Source organism: Motacilla alba, chromosome 1 (assembly GCF_015832195.1).
Source record: "Motacilla alba alba isolate MOTALB_02 chromosome 1, Motacilla_alba_V1.0_pri, whole genome shotgun sequence".
NCBI lineage: Eukaryota > Metazoa > Chordata > Aves > Passeriformes > Motacillidae > Motacilla > Motacilla alba.
In genome coordinates, this window is record NC_052016.1 from 46,825,801 (window position 1) to 46,849,626 (window position 23,826).

The window sequence follows — 23,826 nt, forward strand, 5'->3', positions numbered from 1 at the left end:
CACTCCCTCCCTCCGCCCCGGGCCCGGGCTCGCGCTGCGCCCGCGCAGCCAATCGCCGCCCCGCGCCAAACCTGCCTTCGAACGCCGCCGCCCAATCGCCGCCCCCGCCGGCCCCGCCGCCGCCAATCCCGCCGCGGGCGCCCTGCCCTGCGCCGGGCGGCGGCGGCGCCCCTGCTCTGCGATTGGCCGAGGCGCGGGGGCTCCCTCTGACAAAGGCCGGCCTCTTCCGCCCTCCGCGCGTGCCCACGCGCCGCCCCCCCGCCCGCGCCGCTGGCTTCAGGGGCCCGCCCGCCGCCTGTCCGTCTCGATTGGCTGAGCGGCGCCCTCGCTCTTTTTTTATTGGATAACTGCCCCGTCAATCGATCCCGAGAGGAAGACGGGGCGGGACCTACACGCGATTCTCCCTTCTCATTGGCAGGCTGGGATAGCAGTCAAGCGAGCCAGCGAGCCGCCGCGCGGGTGCCGAGCCTTAAAGTGACATGGGCTGGAGCGGGCTCCCTAATGGCCGACATGGCGGCAGCTAGCAGCGGCTATCCGCTCACGGTGAGGCTCGGAGGGTGCCCCCGCGGTGAGAAGCAGGACGGGCGGGCGGCTTGTGAAATACGAGGGGTAGCGGCCGGGCCGTGCGGGGCCGGCGGCTTGCTTGCCGGGAGCCGTACAGGCTGTGGAAGGTGGCTTGTCTGTTAAATGATGTGTCTCTGTGTGTGTGTGTGCGTATCTACACGTGTATGTAGGTGTTTATGTGTGCGTATGCACGTTTTTGTGTGTGTATATATGTATACATTTATGTGCGTGTATATACATGTGTATATGTGTGTGTATAAATTTGCATATATGTATGTGTAAACCTATGATGCATTCACACACGTTTTCTAAAGCGACAGAAAAAGAGATACTCTGCTATTGAAACCAACCCTCTTGCTCTCCCCATACCAGTGTCAGGAGATCCTGTTTGTAAGTGAATGGGAATAAATCGCTGACTTTGGTTTGTTCCCAGACGTGACCTGGCTTTGGGCACAGCTTTGGGCACAGCTTTGGGCACAGCTTTGGGCACAGCTGTTGGCGGGCAGGCGGGCCCAGCCCGACTCTCGCTGTGCACTGCTGGGCCAGCCAGGCGAGCCCGGAGCTCCCGGGGCAGAGCTGCGCGTCTGTTTCTTTCTCTTTGTGGGCTGGCAGCGTTGCTTTAAGCTCAGCTTTAGCTGCAGTCGATGCCCGTGCCCTTAGGCGTGTGTGGAGCCCCTGGCGGGTTGGGACAGGTGGCCACCTGCATACACGCTGGGGACCAGAATTCCCGTGCCCGCGTTGCTCCCAGGGTGTGGCGGAGCAGCGGGACACGTGGCTCAGCTGGCGGCAGGTGACACGAGGAAGGAGCCTGTGCTGAGCTCTGGACGGAGGCTGCCTGCCTCCACCGGCGTGATGCCTCAGACAGATTCCCAGCTGGGGCTCTTGTTTGAAGTTTTGGCACGATGTTCGCAGCTTTCTGGAATAAGTTGCAGGTTTAGTTGCTTTGCCATGTTTTTCCTTTTTTTCGCGTGGGAAACTGTGTCTTACAGGTGCTTGGGAGGAGCAGAGATGGTGAGAAGGCTGCAGTGGGATGTCCTGCACGCAGTGCGAGGTCACTCTCGTGGGGGTTCATGGTTTGGGGTCTCACTGGCTGGGTGCTGAGCGCCCATTGTGGGGGTCTCTTTTGTGTGCCTCCTGCCTTGCAGTGTGCTCCCATGCTTACACCTGGACCAGCAAAGAGGAATTTGAGGACTCCTATCTCCTTTCCTGACCAAAATTGTTTCTAGCATGCCTGGAGAAACAAGGTCAGAAGACTTGTTTTAGTCTTCTGTAGGTAAATGTAGGCTGTTTAATTAATTTGGTTAGCCAAACAAAACTTTTGGGGGAAAAAGTTGCCTACTGTAGACTTTCTGTATGTGTTCAAAAAAAGAAACAATCTCTAACTTTATATTTTTCTGAACTTTGAAAATAGTTGCTTTTAATACATCTGGCACGCTATGGCAGATAGTTGACAAAAATTACTGTATTGTGACAACATTTTTTTCCTCCCCGTTTGATGTAATTGCTTAACTAAGTTAACTTCTTAAATGTCTGCTTTTAACTAGAGATGTTATTGAAATGTAGAGTGCTCCTGACTCAGTCTATATCAGGGAGGCACAGCCAGGATTTAATTTGGCCTGTGGGTGATAGGGGCTGTCCTTCCTTCCCTGCTTTCCTAGTGCACTAATGAGGGATGGTAGGCTGCTAATTGAGACTGTCTTTTCAAAATGGCTATGGAAGTTTGAATAACTGGGTACTCGGATGTTTTATAATCACTACATTCAGTATCTCATTATTCTGGGTTTTTCCCCATTCCCTACATAATTTTCCTGGGTTATTTTTTTTTCTTTTTTTTTAACTGTGTGCAAAGACTACTGTGTGTCACTTAAAGCATTGCCAGGTATTAAGCTTTTTTTCTTTCTTTTTTGGTTGTGAGCAGCCAGATGAGAACTTGCAATAGCACCTATTCTAATTTAATCCCTGGTTTAAAAACTTTCTGTATGAGTTTGTCTTTTTTTTTTTTCCCCCACCACTGTGTTTAGCCTTTGAGAGCTTTGGGAGGTCCCTGTGCTGGTGATGTGTTGAGTTATCTCTGGTCTGTGTTTTTCATATTCCCTTCTAGCTGCTTGAGTAGGCAGCTGATATGCAGTGGTGAAAGCCATGAGTTTTGGAAGGCAGTGTTCTCTGACCTGTGGAGATAAAATGTGCTCGGCTCTCTGTTATGTAATAGGATGCACTTGGCCCCTTGTGGACTGTTAAGCTTCTTCATTTATTACTCTGAGGCTTTAGTGTGGCTTAAAGACTATGAGGAGTACCCTGAAAGAGAGGAGATGTAGTTAGCAAACATGACCTAGCTGAGATTCAGAATATAAGAATTTCCTGGGTTTTTCTTATTTAATTTTTCACAGTTTTCCTGGGCATCAGAGCATGATACTCCCTGTGAGACTTTCGAAGAGCAGGAACAAATTTCAGTGATTTTTAATGATTTGAGAGATAGGGGAGAAGAGCAGAGAATCACTGTGATGTTTGAGGTTTGCGAAGGGAGATTCCTTGATGCTGTTTCTTAAATTGTCCCAAAGTATTCAGTCAAATTATTTAAAGTCACCGTTTATGAAACGGAATATAAGCCACTCTTTTGCTTAAAAATAGATAGGAAAAATATATGTGGTAGCAAATTATTATTTAGACTGAAAAAAGAACGATTGCCTATGTAATTAGATGATATTCAGCACAAATTTTTTGAGTAGCTATTTGAAGCAGGTATCTGTACTGACTATTACACTATTCTAATTACTATTACTGACTCTTCAAATTACTGCTTGTTGCCTGCATCCAGGTGGAATTTAGAAGCACGTAACTAGTCAAAAGCCTCAATTTGCTTTGCCTTGTGTTACTTTGGTGCTCCACGACTTTGAGTACACCAGCTTTTTCTGTCAGCTAGTCTGCCGTTGGCTAGAAAAATGTTACTAATGGCAGTAAAAACAAAGAGAATTCCTTTACTTTGGTGTCTTTATGCAGTTGGATTTAATTTTCAGACAGGACTTTACAGGTAAAGACATAAAAGATGATGGTTGCATCTAGAAGGATTGTGATGCTGTCAGCCCTACTTTGGCTTCAAGCTGATTCCCCTTTTTGTTTTGGCTGTTTGATGGGGTACCTTTGGCTAGAATCAGTAGCAGACAGGATATTGATATTTGAGTCAGTGGTTGCTGAGGCTTACGTTGCTGCTGTTCCTGTACTGCCTGCTGCAGAAGTGCTGTGTTTTGCTTGGTTCATTTTCACTCCATCATTTGGTCTTAGTATTCTGTGCTCATCAATGCCATGCCCTGCAATGCTGATGGCATTTTTGATGTCAGCACCTAACTGGCTTTTGATCAGATGGATTCATGTGTTCTGGTTAGACTTGTGAGGCTGCTGAGGCTTGTCAAACAATGTGTTTATGCATAAAACACCTGTTAAAAATAGTTTTATGAAAATATTCTTAATTTGGGATTAGTGTTTTAATTCGCTTTCTGTGGTAGAAAATGTATGTGCAAATGCAGTTATTCTGAGAAAAGCCATTATATTGTGTAGGAAAATGTTATGAACATGAACTGCAAAGCAGTCATAAAACTGTGCTTAGAAACACCAATTGATACATTCAGAGTACTTAGGATCCTAATTTTCTTGCTCACAATGAATCGCTGTGTTTATAAGAGGAAATCAGCTGTGCATTGGCTTTAAATAACTTAAACATTTTCTTAATTTTTCCCCCATACTTGACTCCTTGAAATGCATTTTGGGCTGTTGTGTAATTTGCTATGAGATACTTAATACTTTCTGTATTTTAATTTAGGTCATGATATGCTCCCAATGATTGGTATGCAAAAACATAAAAACACCCTGCCAAGATCTGCAATTGCTCCTTTTACTTACTCATGAACAGGGAAGCTGAAGGAGCTTTACATCTGCCTGCAGCCCACCTTTCTTAGGGTGCTTTCCAATTCTATCACTGAAATGTTTAGTGATAGGTGCAGTTGAGAGAAGTTTAAAATAAGCGTTTTGTTAAATTTGTGTATGTACAGATTATAAGGCTTAGGCCAGGTAGACAGTTTTTGAGTCAGAACCATAAACACACAGTTCTGCCATGTCTCTTCTATTCAGAAGGGCATATTCCCAGCTGGGTGGTCCTTTCAGGTCATTGCACAACCAAAGCACAGCAGGTGTTTGCAAAATTGGTGCAGACTGCTGGGAAATCCACGATCTCTATAATCCATGTTTTTCAGAACAGTCTGAAGCTGATTTAAGAGTACATTAGTGCTTAGAGGCAGGAATCCTGGCTGTGATCTGCTGGTTTTCCTGTGCTGATACCACTAATCAGCTGTAGCATAAAGTCATCTGGATGTGTCTTGTGAAGTTCCAACTACTAATGGAAAGATAAGGAAAATTAATTGAAGCAAGTGGAGTTGCAGGAGTGGGACTCTCAGCTCACCTTCCCAGCTGCAGTGTGTCCTGTGCTCCCTGTGGAGTCAGTGAGCTCTTGTGTTACATCAGGGGTGCAGGACCATGGTATGCCTTATCAGGTTTGGCCACCTTAGTGCGGTATCTCATGCAGTAAATGTAACCAGTTTTCCAACTGATTGTGGGCTGCCTTCTCCCAGTAAGTAGTAGGCAGTACAAGCAAATGGAAAAAAAAGTGTAAATCAGAAACTAGTATGGGAAAGACATTCTTCAGTTTGATACTGTTTTTTGTGGAGTTGGATGTAAAATGACACATCCTAAGGCTATAAAGAAGGAAGTACAGCTTTTGAGATGAGTCTCCTGTAGCAGTCCTTCTACACATCATCTGATAGAATCTTACTTTTCTTTATTTTTGTTGTTGTGACAAAGAGACAAATGTGCTGAATAACAGCTTTTTGTTTTCAGGATGATCTGCGCAACACTCAGAACTCTGCATCAGTCACAGATGGATTCTCTTCAACTTCATTTATAGAATATCCAAGGCACAAGCCATTTATTAATTCAGATTTGCAGCGTTCCCCATGGAAACCAGTAGTTCCATATCCTGAAAGCCACAGCAGAGGTAATAGCTCAGCAAAGTTGTTTTCCTACATGTTTCCAAATCGTGGTAGAATACTGTATGTCTTCCACACCTATGAAGATTGCAGTCTTTTTATCCTTTTATCAATTCCCAGTGATGTCCGGGTCACCTGTTTTGTAGGTCCTTGGCACTTCTCTTTCCAAAGAGCACCTGATGATAAAGGTCATCTTACAAATGGAGAAATATGCTCCTCTTTGGTAGTAGAGATTTGTAAAATTGTCTGTCAGTACAAATTCATGAACTACTCAGGTCTTTTGTCCCTTCTTCAGTCTTCCTCTCCTTCAACTTTTCCTCTCCTGAGTTCCTAGCTGAGTTAGAAATAAGGAGATTTTAGTCCTCAGAATAGCTTGGAGCAAAAGAAGGGGTTTGGTCCTGTTAAAATTGGAAGGCTTGTCATGGACGAAGGATATGTTGTGAGTATTTATCATATCAGTGAAGACTTAAAGGATACAGAGAAGGCTTCAGCAATGTGCTGAACTGAGAGCTCACAACACCAAAAATAGAGGCAATTTTACTCCCATTTATTCTTACTGTTTCTTGGCTATCCCTTCTCCCTCACTTCCCATACTGGACATGAACAAAAAAACTATTGGTTAGTTTTCTGTTGTTTTAGTGAATTAGCTTGTCATGTAGCGAGACTTACTCCAGAGCTGTCTTGGGGTACATACAGGGTGCATCATGGGGAGTTGGGAGACCAGAGCAGGACCGATCCTTTGAAGAGCTGTTTGGCTCAGGGTCATTGCAGAAATGCTCCCTGTAAGACTGGAGTGTTATGGAGGCTTAAAGGTATGAACTGCTTGATATTTTTTCCTTATGGAGAAAAGTGAGAAATGTTTAGGATGAATCCTAACATTACCCAAACTAAGTAAAAAAATCTGGATGGTAGCCTCAAGTCCCTCTTCCAATAACAATTTATGTCTGAGTTACTAGGGACTTGTGTGTTAATGACCTTAAGGATGAAATCTCAGCTCTTGCAGCACTATTTAAAATGCAGTATGTACTCTCAAGGCCATCAGTTTTGAGAGTGCTGTTGACACAAAACTAAAACAATCTTTACAGATGAAAAATTGGATGTGCAGGAAAGAGCTTCCTTATGAATTACTGACGCAGGTGTATTTTTGTAGAGTGTGCTGCATGTTGCATTAGCAATAAAGTTTTGACTTCCAACTTATCACTTGGCAATTTTTTTTCTAATGGTGACTCTGCCAACTCTGAAATAAGGATGGGTGGTGGAAGACAATCGGAAAAATTACATCCCGTTTTAGAAACTAGCAAATTTTTTATTTTCAAAAAATGTTTAAATGAAGTGCAAGTGAATGTGAGTATATACTAAAAATTTAATCCAACTTGTGAATGATCCAGTATGTTTATCTTTTTGCATAGCTTTTAAAAATGCAGAAATGTTCTGGAGTGTATATTTTAGTAAATTTAAGGACATTGGAATTAATTTCAAATGGCAAAATTGATTTGATTGTTCTTGAGCGTACTCATTGCTCCTCCCATTCCCCATATTAAATAAATCTTATTGAAAAATCCTGAAATTGAGTATAGTAAATTCTGTTTATTGTGAGTTTAATGTCTTTGTGTTGTTTGTGTGTCAGCATGCACAGTTGGCTTTAATACTCTAACAGGAATGCCTGAATAATACTTGGCCTGTTGGGTCTCACCTTTATCTATTCACTGCTTGAGTTGCTTCATTGTTGTGTTTTGTTGGTCATTATTTTGTATATACTGAGATTTCAATGTAGCTTTTAACAATAATAGTAACAAACCTATTCATTGTTTCAGCTATGCCCATTTCAAGTGAATCCTAGGAACAGTAAATACAGAAGAGGGTGCACTGGTGATTCTGATATTGCAAATAGGGCCAAATTATCAGTAACTTTGCCTTAACTGTGACTGCTTCTGCCACTTCTTATGTTCTTAACAGGTTTGCATTGATGTGATGCTGTCATGTGCTGTTATTCACTTCAAGATTTGATAGTATTTTTAATTTTTTTTTTTGGGTTATCTGATGGACAAACCAATATGCAGTCCCAACTCTTCTAGTGCTCAAGCATGCTTTATTACAGGTACATTCTTTCTCTGGAGTGGATTTAAGCACAAAGGAGTGGGCTAATGTGACCTTGCAGATTAGTCTGTTATTTGAGCTGTGTGTACAGATGTTCTTACGTTTAACTTCAGCAGCACTGTATAGGGGAAAGGGCTTATGGTTATGGTTCCCTTCACAGAATTAAACAGCCCGGCTAAGAGACAGGTAATAATACATCAGATTACCAGCAGATGGTCTAATTGCAAGGTGATGTGTGTTCTGTTACAACTGCTTTTCCTTTTGTGGTGAAGAATATAGAAAGGCTTTGTTTACTAACTGTGGTAAAGCTGGGAGTGCAGCAGAAAGACAAAATGGTTCAGCACTAAGGAGATGTATGTTTTTAGATGGAGGAGGGGAACACAAAAACCAGAAGAATTAAAAAAAAGAAGTCCACTTATTTATAAGCACTTTATAGCCCTTCTCATTGTTAACCTTTACTATGCTGTGTGGCCATTCATGGGAACACTGTTCATGTATTTGCTGTGGTAGGAATAATATTAATATGGAGAATTGCTGCTGTTTTAACTATCTAGTTGTGATTTTTCATTTCCTTTTGATAAAGGGTCAGAGGATACTCTGTTCACAATTGACACAATGTTTATATTCCTTGTTCTGGGGAATAGTTATATCTTTCCCAGTTGTGTCAGGTGAAGGGTGTGCACTAATGGCATCTATTTGAAACTAGTTTTAGAATCAGTTATGGTTTAAAGGGAAACAGGTCTTAATTCCTGGAAGGACTCTTGGATGCTGCTAAGGAATACTCTGACCTTCTTACATAACATGCTTTTATAATAACATTTCAAGTTTAATGTTGTCTTGAAGTGGTAATTTAGTGGTATCTAACAAAAGGTACTTGTTCAATTGCAGCAATATTTTCTGCTCTGAAGAATCTCCAGGAAAAAATTCATCAACTGGAGTTGGAACGATTTGAGGCAGAGGAGAATGTAAAACACCTCAGCAGGGAAACTGCAGACTTTAAAAAAGCACTGAGTGAACAAATGCAACACAAAGAACGGGACAAGACTGAAGTGTCAAAGAAAAATCAAGGTTGTTTGCAAAGTGTATATAGATACTATAAAACATTGATGTGGATGAAGCTTGATTCCTATAAATGCATAAACCAATTTTAATTTACTTTGTTCAGCATCTTCTAATTTGCAGTGACATGGGGAGTTACAAAGAAAGAATTTTAAGGCATTCTTAATTTCAGGGATTTTTATACAAAAGTTCATTAGGCATAATATATAAGTTTCTTAGATGGTCCTTTTCCTGTTTGTTATGAAACTGTCTTGAAAACAACAACAACAAAAAAATCCCAGAAACAAGCGATGCATGATTTCTACTTTCTGCCTTCTGTTATCTTCAGAACTGACTACTCAGCTGGCAGCTGCTGAGTCTCGATGCAGACTTCTAGAGAAACAGCTGGACTACATGAAAAAAATGATCCAGCATGCAGAAAATGAGAAGTCACATCTCTTGGAGAAACAGGTGTGTTCCCAAAACTATCTCAGCGTTAAATCATAAGACATTAATTATGTCATGATTTTTCATAGTTACTGTAATTTTTATATCTTTAAGTGTGAGTCTATTTCAGCTGGCCTTCATATTCTTAGGTATGAATAGCTTCCCTGCTTAAATTTCCCAGTCTTCTCATGACCCTGGTATTTTCTTTGAGCACCTGTTTCTAAGGCAGTAGCAGGCTCTGGCATTAATATGAATTGTTTGCTTCTGCATGATTGGCTTACTGCAGTAGCTCATCCTTATCCTCCAGTGTTATACCTGTGTGCCACTGGGAAAGAACCTCCCTTTGGTGTTTACACTCTTCAGGCCTTTGGGGATTTTTCTTTACTAGCATTGCTCTTGCTGAATTGGGGCTGAAATACTGATTCTGTAGAAATAGCAGTAAAATTTCTATTTCCCATCATCACCCAGTCATTCCCAATCTCAGTGATTGGGATTTTGCCTGTATCTAAAATGAATTTGAATTTTGTTTTATAGGCATATGGGTTGCCTGGAGCTATCTGTTCATTGGTCTCTGTGGCTATTCTATTTCAGTCTGTTAAACAGAAGAAAAAAAAATCGAGAAAGCTATTTCTAATTTCTGCATAATTTTTTTAAATGTTTTGAGCTGGGAGAAAGGAGAGACTGCAGAATGCTCTCTCAGATATGGTTAAATATCTGGTTCCCCAACACAGGTGGACCAATGGTGCAGTTTGTTCCTGATTGTGGCACCATCTAAAATTGCACAGAGGAATTAGTAGTTCCTTTGGACTGTTAGTGGACGTCCTTTGTGCTCCAGACACAAAGATGTTACAAAGATGCTTACTATAGGTGGTCTTGTTTTCTTGTGCTTATAATTGTTTTTCTTTTCACTTTTCCCTTCAAGGGCTCCTTGGAGAGAGATCGGCTTCTTGACCAGTCTCGTGTTCAGTCTAAATTGGAAAAGCTGGATATACTGGAAAAAGAGTACAGCAGACTAACTACGATGCAGTCCACCGCAGAGGTCTGTCATTTGTCTTGGATACTGTATCAGATTTATCTTGTTTATTGTAATCTGTACTTCATAGCTTATGGCAATAGCGGAGCTGAGCAAAACTTGGTGCTTTAGAGTAAGACAGCAACGAAACTTTATTTTAAACTGAGGGTTTGTGAAAACTTGATGTTATTGCTGGAGGTGTACATGTCCAGGTAGGCTTTGGGGCGCTGCACTGTGAGAGTTAGAGTTTTATTATGCCTTAACAGTCTGTTGGTTATTATTTATTATGCCTTAACAGTCCTCTTTTGTGCTTAGTTGATGCCTAGGCATTGTAAGATTGCAGTCATTCCTAAGATCTTGACTTGCTTTCCATGCTACTAAATGCTAGCAATTATTTCCTGTTATGATCGAGAGTCACCTCGAGTTGTATGAATTTGATGGGTTTTTTTCCTCTTAGCCCTCCTTCTTAAGAATAACAATTGTTACTAGTTATTTTGTTTGCAGACATCTGTGGCCTCTTGTTGCAAGGCCTCTAGCACTGGGTGACTCCTTGTGGGTTTGAATCAGTCTGCCTTTTCAGGACTCTATTTGAATCAGTAGCTTCTGCAAACTCAATGTGACTGTGTTTGGTCGTATTCTGTTGTGGTGGGTTCACCCTTGAATTTTTATAATTTTATGGTGAGAAATGAAACTCAGTCTCACCATGGTCTGCAGGGAAATCTCTGCTCTGGCACCTGGAGTACCTTCTCCCCCTCCCTTGTTGACCTTAGGGCCTGCAAGGCTTCTGCTTTCAGATATTCTCACTCCTTGCTTCTGGCTGCAGTTCCCCACCAGGTTTTTTTCCCCTCCCTGTCTGTAATCCCAGAGGTGCTACTGCCATTGCTGTTGGACTCAGTCTTGGCCGGCGGTGGGTCTGTCTTGGAGCCAGCTAGCATTGGCTCTGTTGGCATGGGGAAGTTTCTGGCAGCTCCTCAGAGAAGCCCCCCCTGTAGCCCCATGGCTACCAATGCCTTACCACACAAACCCCCTACATCTCTGTGCACCCTCTGCGGTGTTGGCCTCTGATGCTCCATCCACATACCTGTTTCTGCTGCTGTAAGAGAGACCACAAGTCTCCCAAGCCTGGAAACTACAGAGAGCTTAACCAGGGAGAGGCTTCCTTCTGCAAATTTCTTCCCTGTTGCCCCAAAAAGGACCAGGTAGCAGATAATTAGATTGTGGTATTTTGGATGGCAGTTCTGGATTCTGTCAAAATCATAGGCTTGCCACCCTGCACACCAGCTCTTACCTCAGGGAGTGAAATAGAGGGTGTTTCTCCAGAAGTACATAAGGAGATGTTTGGTAGTAAATCTTTATCTGCTTGGCTTGCTGAAGGACATTTAGATGCTACAACTATTCTTGGAAGTCCCTGAGCCAAAGCAGCTACAACAAGCTTTTTAAGATCTTGACCCCCCTGTTGTGATGAGCTGCCATTGTAGAGTACAAGTGGTTGCACTGTTTACTTAGGCCAAACACTTGCAAAGAGAAATAGGAGTCTCCTGGATCTTGTACTCTGAAAGTAGCAGTGATTTCCTCCAGGGTTAGAGTTGAAATAACATGTTCAGCAGCTGGCATTCCCTCTGAAAGGCTTTTACTAAGTTTTTGACTGGTAGTAGCTGAAGTTTGGTGAGACTGGATTGTTTGTCTTGTGCTTGGCTAGTGAAAATAATTTCAGCCTTATGGTTCTTTTTGTGTTCTTTTCCGGATCAAGCCAGAGGTCTTTGATTCTTTATCTTTAGGAATTAGTACCTGCCACAGTTAAATATGTTTAGGAGGACTTGAGTGTTAAATTCACACAATTTTGAAGCAATTCTAGCACCTGAAATAAATCTGGATTTAGCTGTGATGTGAATTCATTTTTCTTGTCATCATTATATAGTTATGAGCCATTTCTGGTTGTCAGGTCTGCCTGCCTCTCTGGTTATATGCTATGTTCATATGTGAGCATCTCTGTGATAGGTATTACCTGAATATCTTCAAAGAGTGACTGCACTCTCTACTCAGAAGTGTTCCATCTGTTCCCTCTTTGATCTTTGCTGTAGTTGTGGCAAGATTGTAGGAACATTTTCAAGTTGAATGTGAAGCAAGAAGTTAGACTGTTTCATACATGATGTGCTGAAATGGATGGAAAGTGGTGAGGGGATGGCTCATCAGCGACCAGTGATGTATCTGCCTCCGAGTTCAGACACTGCCAGAGCACAGGTTGTGTGGGGGTCTTACTGAGAGCATTTAATCTCCCCAGAGACACTACCTGGCCCTATAAGTATGGTCTTAAAGTAATTTGCTAATGTCAGTAGTGGCTGTGAAAAAGAAATGCTGAGATTGCTTTTTATGTGGAGTACTTACCCTGGAAATGCTTTTGAGGCATCTTTAATTCAACTGTAGTTCTGCAGTGCACTCTCGGACAGGTGACCAAGAAGATCTGAACATGTCTGTGTCTGAAGATAGAGTAAGAAATGTAGCTGTTCCCTAAAAGTGCAGTTTGGGCTGTGTTCTTGTTTGCAGCCAGATGGCCAGAATTTGAATGTGTGTGTGGATGACATTTTCAACAACTGTAGTTTATAGTAATTGATCTTAATGCTGACAGTGAGACTTAAAACAACAACCCCCAATTCTGTGGATTGGGCAAAACACTGGAGCAGATTGTCTGCAGAGGTGGTAGGTGCCCTGTTCCTGGAAACATTCAACATGAGTTTGGAGAAGGCTCTGAGCAACCACCTGGTGTAGTGGAAAGTGTCCCTTGGGCTTAAGTCATCTTTAAAGGTCCCTTTCAACCTAAACCATCCTATAGTTCTGGGGTTCTAGGAGAGAGTGGTTTCATGAGATTCATTTTCTGTTAGAAAACAGGTCAAAAATAGACATTGAAATATTTTATTTCTATTTTGTCAATATAAAGTTTTTTTCAGTGGCTCCTAGTGGATGGGTGGATGTTCAGGCAGCCCTGTGCTGACCTGCAGTCTGCTTGCTGCCCCTTGCAGTGCTGTCTTACATGATGGCCAGCACTGCTGGCCAGGGTCTGTTTTCTTGGCTCGGTGGTCTCTCTCTTAGTGACAGTCCAGTAATCTGCATAACACCTTGTATAAACAAGAAAAAAACTTATTTAGGAAATCTAAGTTGGATATATAATTTCTAACAGCTTCTGTCACAGATGATGATACAGTAAGATACGTTCTTGCTGTGTAGTTTGAGCTGCACCCTGCAGCTGAACAGGTAGCTGAGGCAATACTCATTCATTTCAGAATAAAAGCCTTCACCCAGCCTAATGTCAATCTTTAGTTTAAACAGAATATTTTCCTCAGTATTTTCATACTAAAAATTCTGTCAGACTTAAGAGGTCAATAAAAGGTCTTTGAGACTGACTACATAGATATAAAGAGTTGTGCCAATAATTGTAAAGGGCAGAAGATGATTTTAAGTTATCTGGAATACCTTTGTTTTGAATGACAAAAAATAATCAGAATGATTCTTTCATTCAAAAGAAAAAGTTGGTTCCTGTATATAGTGCTTTTGTCCTCAATATTTATCCAGGCTTTTGCCTTTTAACACCTTTGTATAACAGCTTGATAGATTATTCTTGCAGTTAATGCTTAAGTAAAGCAGGACTGAAATATTTAGTACCTCTGTGTAGTGGGTTTATAAACAAACAAGTGTACAAATACAGCTGTCACTCTGTATATGCTTTTCTGCCTTAAGTTTGATTAGTGGCTCTGAATTATCAGTCCTTGGGGGCAGAGAAGGGAAATTGTTTTGGGTACTGGAGCTCTGGGTTGTTTTTTCACTACTGTATAAAGCCAGAAAGTTATCAAATAACACTGAAATTCCCAGTGTGAAAGTATCTTGTTTAAACAATGCTTTAATCTTTTTGGAGGTTTACAAAGAAATGTGCGCTTTCCCTGTTAACCTTTTCCTTTGAAAAAGAGTTTCAAAAGAGGTTTTAAAGCTTTTGTGATAAAAAGATGAAATTACTTCAGTTTTACTTAAAAGATATCTCAGGGGCATCATACAACCTTTCCTTCCTCTTCTTTATTAGGAAGGAGGCTAGATGTTCAAAAATTCTTTTCTTGTGAGAATGTAAGTTACAGATTTTAGCAAAAATACCATTAATGGTCTAAATAAAGCAAGTCTTCTCTTGCCTTATAATGACATGTCTTTGTTAGCTCTTTTGTGGTACAGAATCTTAGAGGATCATGTACACAAAGCAGCCCACTGTCTAGGGTGTTTTTACAATTGAAGAGAAAGAGCCTCTGTGTGTATTTGGCTGTGACCTAACTTCAGATACCAATTGTGAAAGTAAGAATAGAAAAATCAATTTAAATGTTAAGCATAAGCTTTTGACTGCTGTATTTATGCCTATAGAGGCAAAGCATCAGCAGTCATTCTAATGCTCAAGTCTCCCTTTATCTTTAAGTTGTAAGATGAACTCACAATTTTGTGCAAGCTCTTAATATTGTTGGCTTCAGGAAGGAAAAATAATGGTTTCATTAGTAACACTATTATTTTGATTCACCTTTGACTAGAAAAAAATGAAAGAGCTGGAACAGAAGCTTTGTGAGGAAGAACATGCAAGGAAGCTTGTTCAGGAAAAAGCAGCTGAGGTAACCAACAGGATATTTTTTTTTGTACTGTTATGCACTGTAATTAGCTCTTCCTTTTTATCAGCTTTTCAGCTAAGCTTACTGAAAGTGCCCCCCCATATGCCTCACAGAATAGTGGAATCCTGGGTTCAGTCTTTTTTTTTTTTTTTCTTTTTCCTCCTGCCTGAGGTACCAAATGTTCTGAAGTTCTCTGAACTTTTTGGAAACCTTTTATCACCCCATGTGCACTGAAGAAATTCAGACTAATCCATAACTGAGTATGCATGGGAACCTTTCAATGTATTAAAGTCAGTAAATGGGCCCCCTTGTTCATAATAGTAATTAAAATGTACAAGGAAGCAAAAAAGAGGCAACATACTCTTGATTGTGAGCCCTTAAGGATGCTGGCTGGTCTTCTAACCTGAAAGTGTGCTGTTCATTAAGCATTCATTGTATGCTAAAGAATTATGGACATAATGTGTTAGGCTCTAACAGTAACCTTTGCCATAAGTTTGGTGTGATGGGGAAAGGGGTACCTCAAATTAATAATGCAAAATTGTGCTTTGAATGCTTCTTCAGGACACGATTTCTAAAGCCATGCCCTATCTGCCTCTTGAACAGTGAAGCATGTTAGGATTCTCACTGTTGACAGGAAGCTCTAACCTTAACTCTTTCAACAGCTGGTTTGGTGGTTAGTTTGTTTATTGTGGTTTTTTGTTTGTTTGTTTAGAGGTTTTTTTACTGTCAAATTTAATAGAACAGAAAGAGTAGTTGCTTAGTAACTATATGTCATGGGATCAATTGATCATGGTTGAGTGGCTTGAGCTTCCAGTACCTTGCCAAGTGTAAAGCACAGCTGATGTTTTGGCACTTGCCTGCATGGGACTAATGGACTAAGGCTAATTCTCTAATTTACTAGGATTACTGATGAGTAGTGCCAACAGAGGAAGTATTTAATGTTTAAGTTGGCCTTCAACTGCAAAAATACCCTAGAAATTTGCAGCCCTTGCTTCTGGAGAGCCTGTGTTTTAAAAATTCTTGCAGTTCTCTGCTTGCACTGTCTCTGATTATTTATTAATATAATTTCAGTAACTCCCCTTATTCCCTCAATTGCAGCTTCAGACAGGCCTGGAAACCAACAGACTACTGATTCAAGCAGCATCACCACTGCTTTCTCCAAAAGTAAGACAGCCCAGGAAAAAAGCTAAGCAGCAGCCAGAGAAGGTAAGATGTGGGGAAGAGAAGGGCAATTACTGAGGAGTTGAATAAGATTGTGTGCATGTGATCAGGGAGCAGCTTGCCTCTTTTGCTACAAAGTAAAGGGAAAGGGTGTTTGCTCTAGTATAATTTTTGCTAAATACTTGTCTCTTCTTTCTTTCCAGAAATGCTCTGTCAGACATCCCACAGTGCAGCCCCATTACAGGTTGTGTCTGGGTGATGTACCCTTTGTGGCTGGGAAGGTGAGCTGATTAATTCCAAAGCTTAGAGCCCAGTAGCTGCAGCTCCTTAAGGGACTTCGGGTTGGTGCACTTCTGACACCCAGTGGTCAGATCTCTTAATTTTCTTTGGCACTTTTCATACAGATTGTCTTTGAAATACTTGTTGGATATCGACAACTAGCTGAGCTGTATTTCCAAAAATAGGCCTGCACTATGCTGCTTGACAAGATGTTCTTGTTAGTGCATATTAATTCAAACAAAAATTACATTCTCATCAGCAAAACAAAAGTGGCACTGCTTTTGAATGCTCTCCAGTATTACCAAGTTGTTGATAATCCCATTTAAAAGAAATCTCTTTTCCTTTCAGTCTACCAGTCCCAGTCATTCGGTTACTGCCAACGTGCAACACGTGCTACACCTGATGAAACATCACACGAAAGCTTTGTGTAACAGACGTGTGGTGAACGATAGTCCAGCAAAACCCACCAGTGCTGGTTATCCTGCCTGCAAAAGCAGAAGGCCATCCCTGCCAATGGACTCGTCCTCGTCTCAGGAAGAGCTCTCAGAAGTGTTGTTGACTTTACAAGATGAATTTGGACAGATGAGTTTGTGAGTGTTGGTGTATTTTCTTCTGCAGATTATGAATGGGGATGTTTCATATTTTTGCCTTGTTGCTTTGAACTTGAAAGGTTTTGCCTGAGAAAGTTCTTAGTTTAGGAAAGCTCTAGAATGTAATCTTTGTCTTGCTGGCTGCAGAGGCTGTCAGTTCTCCTTGCAGTTAAGAGTCTCTGCTAAACATTCTGAACACCAGCCCTGTGCTTATGTGCAGCAGTATTAATTTGAGAAGAAGGAATGCAGAAGTGTGGTCATGACCCCGGTGCAGTGGACTGTTGTGGTGTAGACCCAGCCAGCACAGGACCTTGCTGCCACTCACACACCCCCACACCCATCCCTCCCCCGTGTTGGGATGGGCAGTATTCACCCCTTATCCTGTACCAGTTACAACCTGCCCAAGCTCCACACTTTCCAATATGTCCCAGTTAACCACCATCACCTTTCCAGTCTTTTGATGTAGGTACACACAGATATCATTCTGTAGTCTGTGGACTATCCCTTTACTAGTCCATTGAGTTAACTTAGTCCATGACTTTGGACTCAGCTGTCATAACAGTCTTTCAGGGCAGGAAAAGGTGGTGGGTGGGTAGCTGAATGGCTGAAGTGACTTGGGGTCAAAAAGACTTGGGTGAGAGGCTGGACATGACCCAGCCATGTGCACTCGCAGCCCAGAAAGCCACACGTGTCCTGGGCTGCATCCAAAGCAGCGTGGGCAGCAGGGCCAGGGAGGGGATTCTGCCCCTCTGCCCTGCTCTGGAGAGACCTCACCTGCAGAGCTGTCCAGCTCTGGGGAACCCCTTACATAAGAAGGATGTGGGCTTGCTTGAGTGAGTCCAGAGGAGGCCAGCAAAGACAATCAGAGGGCTGACAATCTGGGAGCACCTCTCCTTTGAAGACAGGCTGAGAGCTGGGCTTGTTCAGCCTAGACAAGAGAAGGCTCCAGAGAGGCCTCACTGGGGCCTTTCAGGGCTCAGAGGAGGCCACAAGAGAGTTGGAGAGGGACTTTTTACAAGGGTGTATAGTGTTTGCTTGAGGGGTAATGGCTTTAAACTGAAAGAGGGCACACCCAGATGAGATATTAGGAAGAAATTCTTTATGGTGAGGATGGTGAGGCACTGGAACAGGTTGTCCAGGAAAGGTGTGGATTCCCATTCCTGGAAACATTCAAGGTCAGGTTGGATGGGGCTCTGGGCAGCCTGTTCTAGTTGAAAATGGCCCTGCCTATGCTAGGGAGTTTGGAACTCAAGGATTTTAAGGTCCCTTCCAACCCAATTCATTCTATCACCTCTTGTTGTTTGACCTTCAGCAGCCCCACATCAGAAGGGTCCTCTGAGAGACAAGGCAGGGTAGACAGATGCTTCATTTCCTTTGTCTCCAAGGCAGCTATGTGGAGAGCCCCTTTTGAGTCCTTAAAATGCCCCAGCCCAAGACAGTCTCTGCCAAGGGTGCACAGAGCCTCTGGACCAGTCTCAATGGAGTATTTTTCCAGTCATTTTGTCCGGCTGGTTTCAGCCTTCCAAGACCATCAGGTGTTGGGATGCCCCTGTCACTCCAGAAATACAAGTGGGTTCTGCCCCTGTACAGCCTGATGGCATTAGGGTACACTGCACCAGGGTCTGCTGAAGCCTTGTACTCCCACGGGGCTGATGTGCCCAGGCCATCTGAGCCACACAGTCCAGTAAACCTGGTTGTGGTTATCCCTCTCCTGCACCTGGCTTCAGACAGGGCTCCTCTAATACTGGCCGTAGGATCCTCCATTTCCTATAAAAAAGAATTAGAATTCCTTTCCATAGGATCAGGAATAACATCAGCCCTGCCACTGTCTGGGAACTGCCCACTGAAGACTTCAGCAGCAACTTTCCTGCAAGAATTCCTATTTGTGCTTGTTTTTTTCCTGCAATTCACATACCTGTGCCTCTAGGGTTGAGGCATAGCTTTTCCATCCCACTTGATGTTCTTCCTGCGGTCCCAGAGGTTGAACTCAGGATTCCCTGTGGTGTGTACCCTCACTATCCTGTCTTCAGTGTAGAAGGTAGCTTTCTCTGTTGTGGTTTGACCAGCAACTCAGTCCCACGCAAGCTGCTCGCTCGCTGCCCCCAGACACAAATCCTCCCCTGATCTGACCCCCCTTCAGCACCATGCTGGATCCTAGCACTGGGACCACGCTGGTTTGAGCTGCCAGGGGGTCCTGCGAGTTGCCCAAGGCTGTTGTAATTAGCCTGGGGCTGTTGGGAAGGTGTGGGCCCGCGTCTCTGCAGACTCGGCTGGCCGAGCAGGAAGGAGCCAGGTGTAATTACACCGACTGCCCAGTAGATGGCTCCCGCGGTGCGCGGAGGACACGCATTCCCCCAGGAATGTCATGGCCCTGGATTCCGGGGCACCATGAACCAGCATCGCCGCTACTCAACCGATACAACGATGCCTAGAAAAGATTTGTCGTCACACACTCCGGTCAGACCTGTCATTAACCCCTCATGGCCCACGTTGGGTGCTAGAAAATACTGTCTTGGCTTAACCCCAGCTGGTAGCTAAGCACCATGCAGTTGCTTTCCTGCCCCTCTGCTCTGGTGGGATGGGGAGAGAAATTGGGGAAAAGGAAAAGCCCATGGGCTGAAACAAGGATGGGTTAGTAACTGAAATAAAGTCAAATGTAATGAAAAAGGGAGAGAGATAAAATCCAAGGTAAAAAATCACGTGATGCACACAGTACAGTTGTTCACCACCTGCTGATTGATGCTTGTCCCCAGCAGCAATTGTCCCCTCATGGCTAACTCCCCCCTAGTTTATAATACTGGGCATGATGTTCTATGGTATGGAATATTCCTTTGGCCAGTTTGAATCAGCTATCCCAGATATCTCCCTGTCTCAGCTTCTTGTGCCCCTGCTTAGTGGCATAGCCGGAGACACTGAGAAGCCCTTGGCTTAGGGTAAGTACTGCTGAGCAACAATGAAAACATCAGTGTTATCAACATTATTTTTGTACTGAATCCAAAACGCAGCAATATAACAGCTACTAAAAATGAAAACTCTATCCTAGCCAAAAGCAGGATCTGGACAAATAGTCCATTAGAGGACAGCTTTGCTGGATGTTTTGCTTGTCCTGGTTAACAGAACATGAATTGTTACTGTACTGCACAGCTGCAGTAGGTACAGATACACAAAATATTAACTGAGTGCTGAGATCAAGCTCTCAAAGGGTTATTTGGTCATTTTGAATATGCATTTTGTAGTTGGAAGCTACTTAAATTATTGAGACTCAATGTTGCAGCAGCCTGCCACCACGATGTGCTACTGTAGTAATGCTGCAAACCAGCAAAACTGTTCTTACTGGTTTGTTATGGTGTGTTGAACATGTCTGGCTGCTGATGCTATGGTTTCCTAGAAGTGTTATTTCTGAACTGGGTACAAGATGTAGAAGCCAATGGAACCTGATGCAAGCCTTGTTCTGTCTGAATTGTGTGCTAGTGATCACCAGCAGCTGTCAAAGCTCATCCTGGAGGCCCCAAGTGCTACAGTGAGGGAAGAACTGGAGAGGGAACTTGAGGCACTGGTGGGAAGGATGGAAGCAAAGGCAGACCAAATCAGCAAAGTTCGGAAGCATCGTTTGCAGGTGAGTTTCTTTTGCTTGTGGTCATACTTATGTGGAGTTGCTGACTTAAGCAGGGATTTTTATGTTATATCCTAATCTAACAGCAATTGCATAAAGCAGAAATAACTAGAGGAGCACTAATTCTACCTTTGATGTCCCAAAGTTAGTCTGCATACCTCCATCCATCCCAGTATTTTTGCAGAAACATCCTTTCTGTCACCCTTCTGCACACTCTTCACCCTGTCCTGGACAGGGCTTTCGCATCTGTTCTCGCATTGCATTTTTACACTCCTCTTGTCCCTTGAACATTGTTGAATAGTTTTCCTTTTCTTGGAGTAAATGACCTATTTATGTTTTGATTTGCATTTTTTAAGACTCAAAATACCTAGTTTTCTTATTTTATAACTTTCAGAATGTTTTGGATAGCGTAGCATTTCATTCAAAGCTATAAAACATACTGATTCCCTGTTTTCTTTTGTCTTCATTAATTTTACTGAATTTCTTTCAAAGAGCTTAATCCCATGTATTTAATCTGGTTCAGTTCATACAAACCACTCTTCACCCTCACCTGATGTAACTTATACACAAAACACATGCTGAGACCTGACATCCAGAATGGACCTGCTTGCTGTTAGAAGCATTACTCACTTTTGATATCTTGTGATCTTCAGAGGAACTGCTGCACAGAAGCAGATGTGCTGTGGTTCTCAGCAGTAATGATGCTCTATGTGCTATTGGCAAAATAGGGGTATAGGAAAATCGTTGCATGCTGTCAGCTAGAAGGGGAGAGCATCGCCACCTGCAGAGAGGGGAGCTACACAAGCCACCCATGTTTGGTTTGGGTGTATGAATGTGTCTGAACCTCAGACTGTCCAGTTCCCCATTCAGTCTTTGCTGGGGAGTACTGAGACTCACGTGCTGTGATGTTACCGAGCTGAGTGTGGTACCATACCACCTTCTCACCCCAGCAGAGCTCTGGTATTCTTTCAAAGCTACATCTCTGACAGTGACTAGCTATTAAAATTACGAGTATGTATGTAAAAAACCCTTGCTTTCTTTTTTAATCACTGGATGGTGACAGTGAGAAATCAACTTTCTTCATCTGCATCTTTTTATGTTACATTTCTGATGGCAGTGTTCCCCCATAATGAATGTCTCAGTTTTTAGAGAGGAGGTAGATCACTGTAAGTGAAACAGAGCTCTAAAGATGCAAATATAACAATGCTTTGTAAGGAAAATCAAGTATTGATTGTTCAGTGTGACTTGGAAACAACCATTTGCTTTCCTGGGTGAGATAAGTGGTGGGATATTTCAGCTGATTGGAAGAATTGCTGAACATAAAACTGAAACAAGATCACTTCTTAATGTTTTTCTTTGTGTTTCTCTTTCAGCTAGAGAAACTTAAGAGAGAATGCAAGTCCAGAAAGACTTCTGCTAAACAAATAAAAGACAGCAGGCTCCCAGTCAATGAGGTTAAAGTAACAACTACAATAACCACAAAAGGAAAGAATGCAGGTCCCATCAAAGTGAAGCCTGGAGAAAAGAGTCGGAAAAATCTTCAGTTGCTGAGAGACATGCAGACCATACAGACTTCTCTACAGAAAGATGATATCAGCTGGGACTACTGACTCTTCTGCAGGAGGTGTTCTTGAAGCATCCTGGCCAAACTTACATTCTGGATGTAAAGCAGCTGCCTTTCTTGCTGTGGGGAAGAGACTACTGTACGCTAAGCACACTTGAAATACAGGCTTACAGGCTCTTGGCTCTCCATCCCTGCATTTGATTGTATATATTATGGTCTAGCTTAAATCACATTCTATTTTCAAGGTACATGGCCAGTGAATCTTAACAGTAGGGTTCCCCCAGTTCCCTGTGTTATGGTTCCAGCAGTCCTGTTTTGTTCCAGCACACCAAGCACTGCACATTTACGTGGGTTGGTGTGCACGTGATGTGCCAATGCCATTTCCTGCTGTTGATCTGGGAGGCCTCTTGGGATGCATCCTGTGTGAAAACAGTGCTGCAGTCCTGGCTGTTGAGAGCTTTTGTCAGTTCTGTTCTGTGTGCAGCTGCAATGACTCCATCTCTGGGAGTGTCTGAGGGAGAACAGGTAAAACCCCTTCAAAGGTGTTCGGTGGGGCTCTCTTCAAAAGGCATCCCTGGTTCTTGTTCTGCTACATTGCATCAGTGGGAGTGGATGTTTGAGTGCTTAGAAAAGGAACAAAGTAGCTTATGAATTACATTGCTTAATGATCAAGTTTATTTTTTCTACAGAAATCCTGCTTTAGGAAGATGCTGTAGGGTAGGGGGTAAAACCCCGTCTCTAGCTGACAGCTTTGGGTGGTAAAGGAGTGAGAGAAACCACACAGGTGTTTTAAACTGCAAGTGCCTCAATCGTGCCATTTGGTCCTGGCATCTTGCTTTTAACTTAAGTATGTGCTTTGATGAGCTATCAACTTTGGTAGTAGTGCAATTAAGTTTGTGCTCTGACTTGCACAGCTGATTAAATGTTATTTATTATGTTAATAATGTGAAGAATTTCCTGTTAATGGAATGTATAGAAAGACCAGATTACCTGTATATACAGTTGAAAAATAATAAAGCCAGCTTGCCTGTTGAATGACTTGTGGGAAAGCTGCACTTCCTCTGTATTAGCTGGGTGTTTGCTGCAGCACTGTGCCACAGCCAGTGGGCTTTTTGTGGCAAGGTGAGGTCTCCCTGGTCAGGGTGATGAATGAGAGCTGCAGGTAAGGTTAGAGTCAGAGTAGTCCACCTTTGCCTGTAGCTGAACAGGCAGGGAATTCTGCAGGGTCAACACAGGCAGAAGGGAGTTGAGTTTGTTGCCTGCAGGTGATCCACCCAGCTTGTCCTTGCTCATAAGGTGCTAGCTGCTGTTAGATGCTGCTAACCAGGTATAGTGGTTACTATACCTTACTACTATACTTTACTACTTAAAAGAGCAGTTCTCATGCCAGGAGTCCTGAAAAATCAGTAGCTGAAACTTACACTGGGTCATTTTGCTTGGGAAAGACCTCTGGAAATAGCCCTGTCCCTGAAAGTATTCAAGGCCAGGTTTGATGGGGCAACCTGGTCTAGTGGAAGGTGACTCTGCCAATCGGGGGGGTTGAACTGCATGATCTTTGAAGGTCTCTTCCAACTCAAACCATTCTGAGATTCTGTTTTTATAATACTGAGCAGCTAAGTGCTGGTCTGTATGGGATAAATGAAACTTGTCCAAAGATGAATCTTGGTTTTCTGTCATTCTAGAATTCAGAGTTTTAACATTAGCAACTTGAAAGACCCTCTACAGAAGAATGAGAGATTGGGATTTCACACACTGAACTTGCAGTGCTATTTATTTAATGTCTGCATGTCCCGCAAG

General features: G+C 42.8%; 1 protein-coding gene across 1 annotated transcript; it reads left to right on the forward strand.

Annotated features, from left to right (window-relative positions):
* Window positions 1–423: 423 nt before the first annotated feature.
* CEP57 (centrosomal protein 57) lies at window positions 424–22,627 on the forward strand. Its single transcript, XM_038131599.1, has 11 exons — window positions 424–543; window positions 5,449–5,605; window positions 8,583–8,762; window positions 9,082–9,203; window positions 10,102–10,218; window positions 14,748–14,825; window positions 15,921–16,028; window positions 16,187–16,264; window positions 16,611–16,852; window positions 20,324–20,468; window positions 21,839–22,627. The coding sequence occupies exons 1-11, from the start codon at window positions 502–504 to the stop codon at window positions 22,073–22,075; spliced, it is 1,506 nt and encodes a 501-aa protein (XP_037987527.1). The 5' UTR covers window positions 424–501; the 3' UTR covers window positions 22,076–22,627.
* Window positions 22,628–23,826: the final 1,199 nt, after the last annotated feature.

Excerpts from the sequence above, each read along its gene's own strand:
- CEP57 (XM_038131599.1), top strand. The coding sequence starts at position 502 with ATGGCCGACATGGCGGCAGCTAGCAGCGGCTATCCGCTCACG. Across the intron at positions 5,606-8,582 it reads TCCTGAAAGCCACAGCAGAG|CAATATTTTCTGCTCTGAAG; the intron begins GTAATAGCTCAG and ends GTTCAATTGCAG. Across the intron at positions 20,469-21,838 it reads TTCGGAAGCATCGTTTGCAG|CTAGAGAAACTTAAGAGAGA; the intron begins GTGAGTTTCTTT and ends TTTCTCTTTCAG.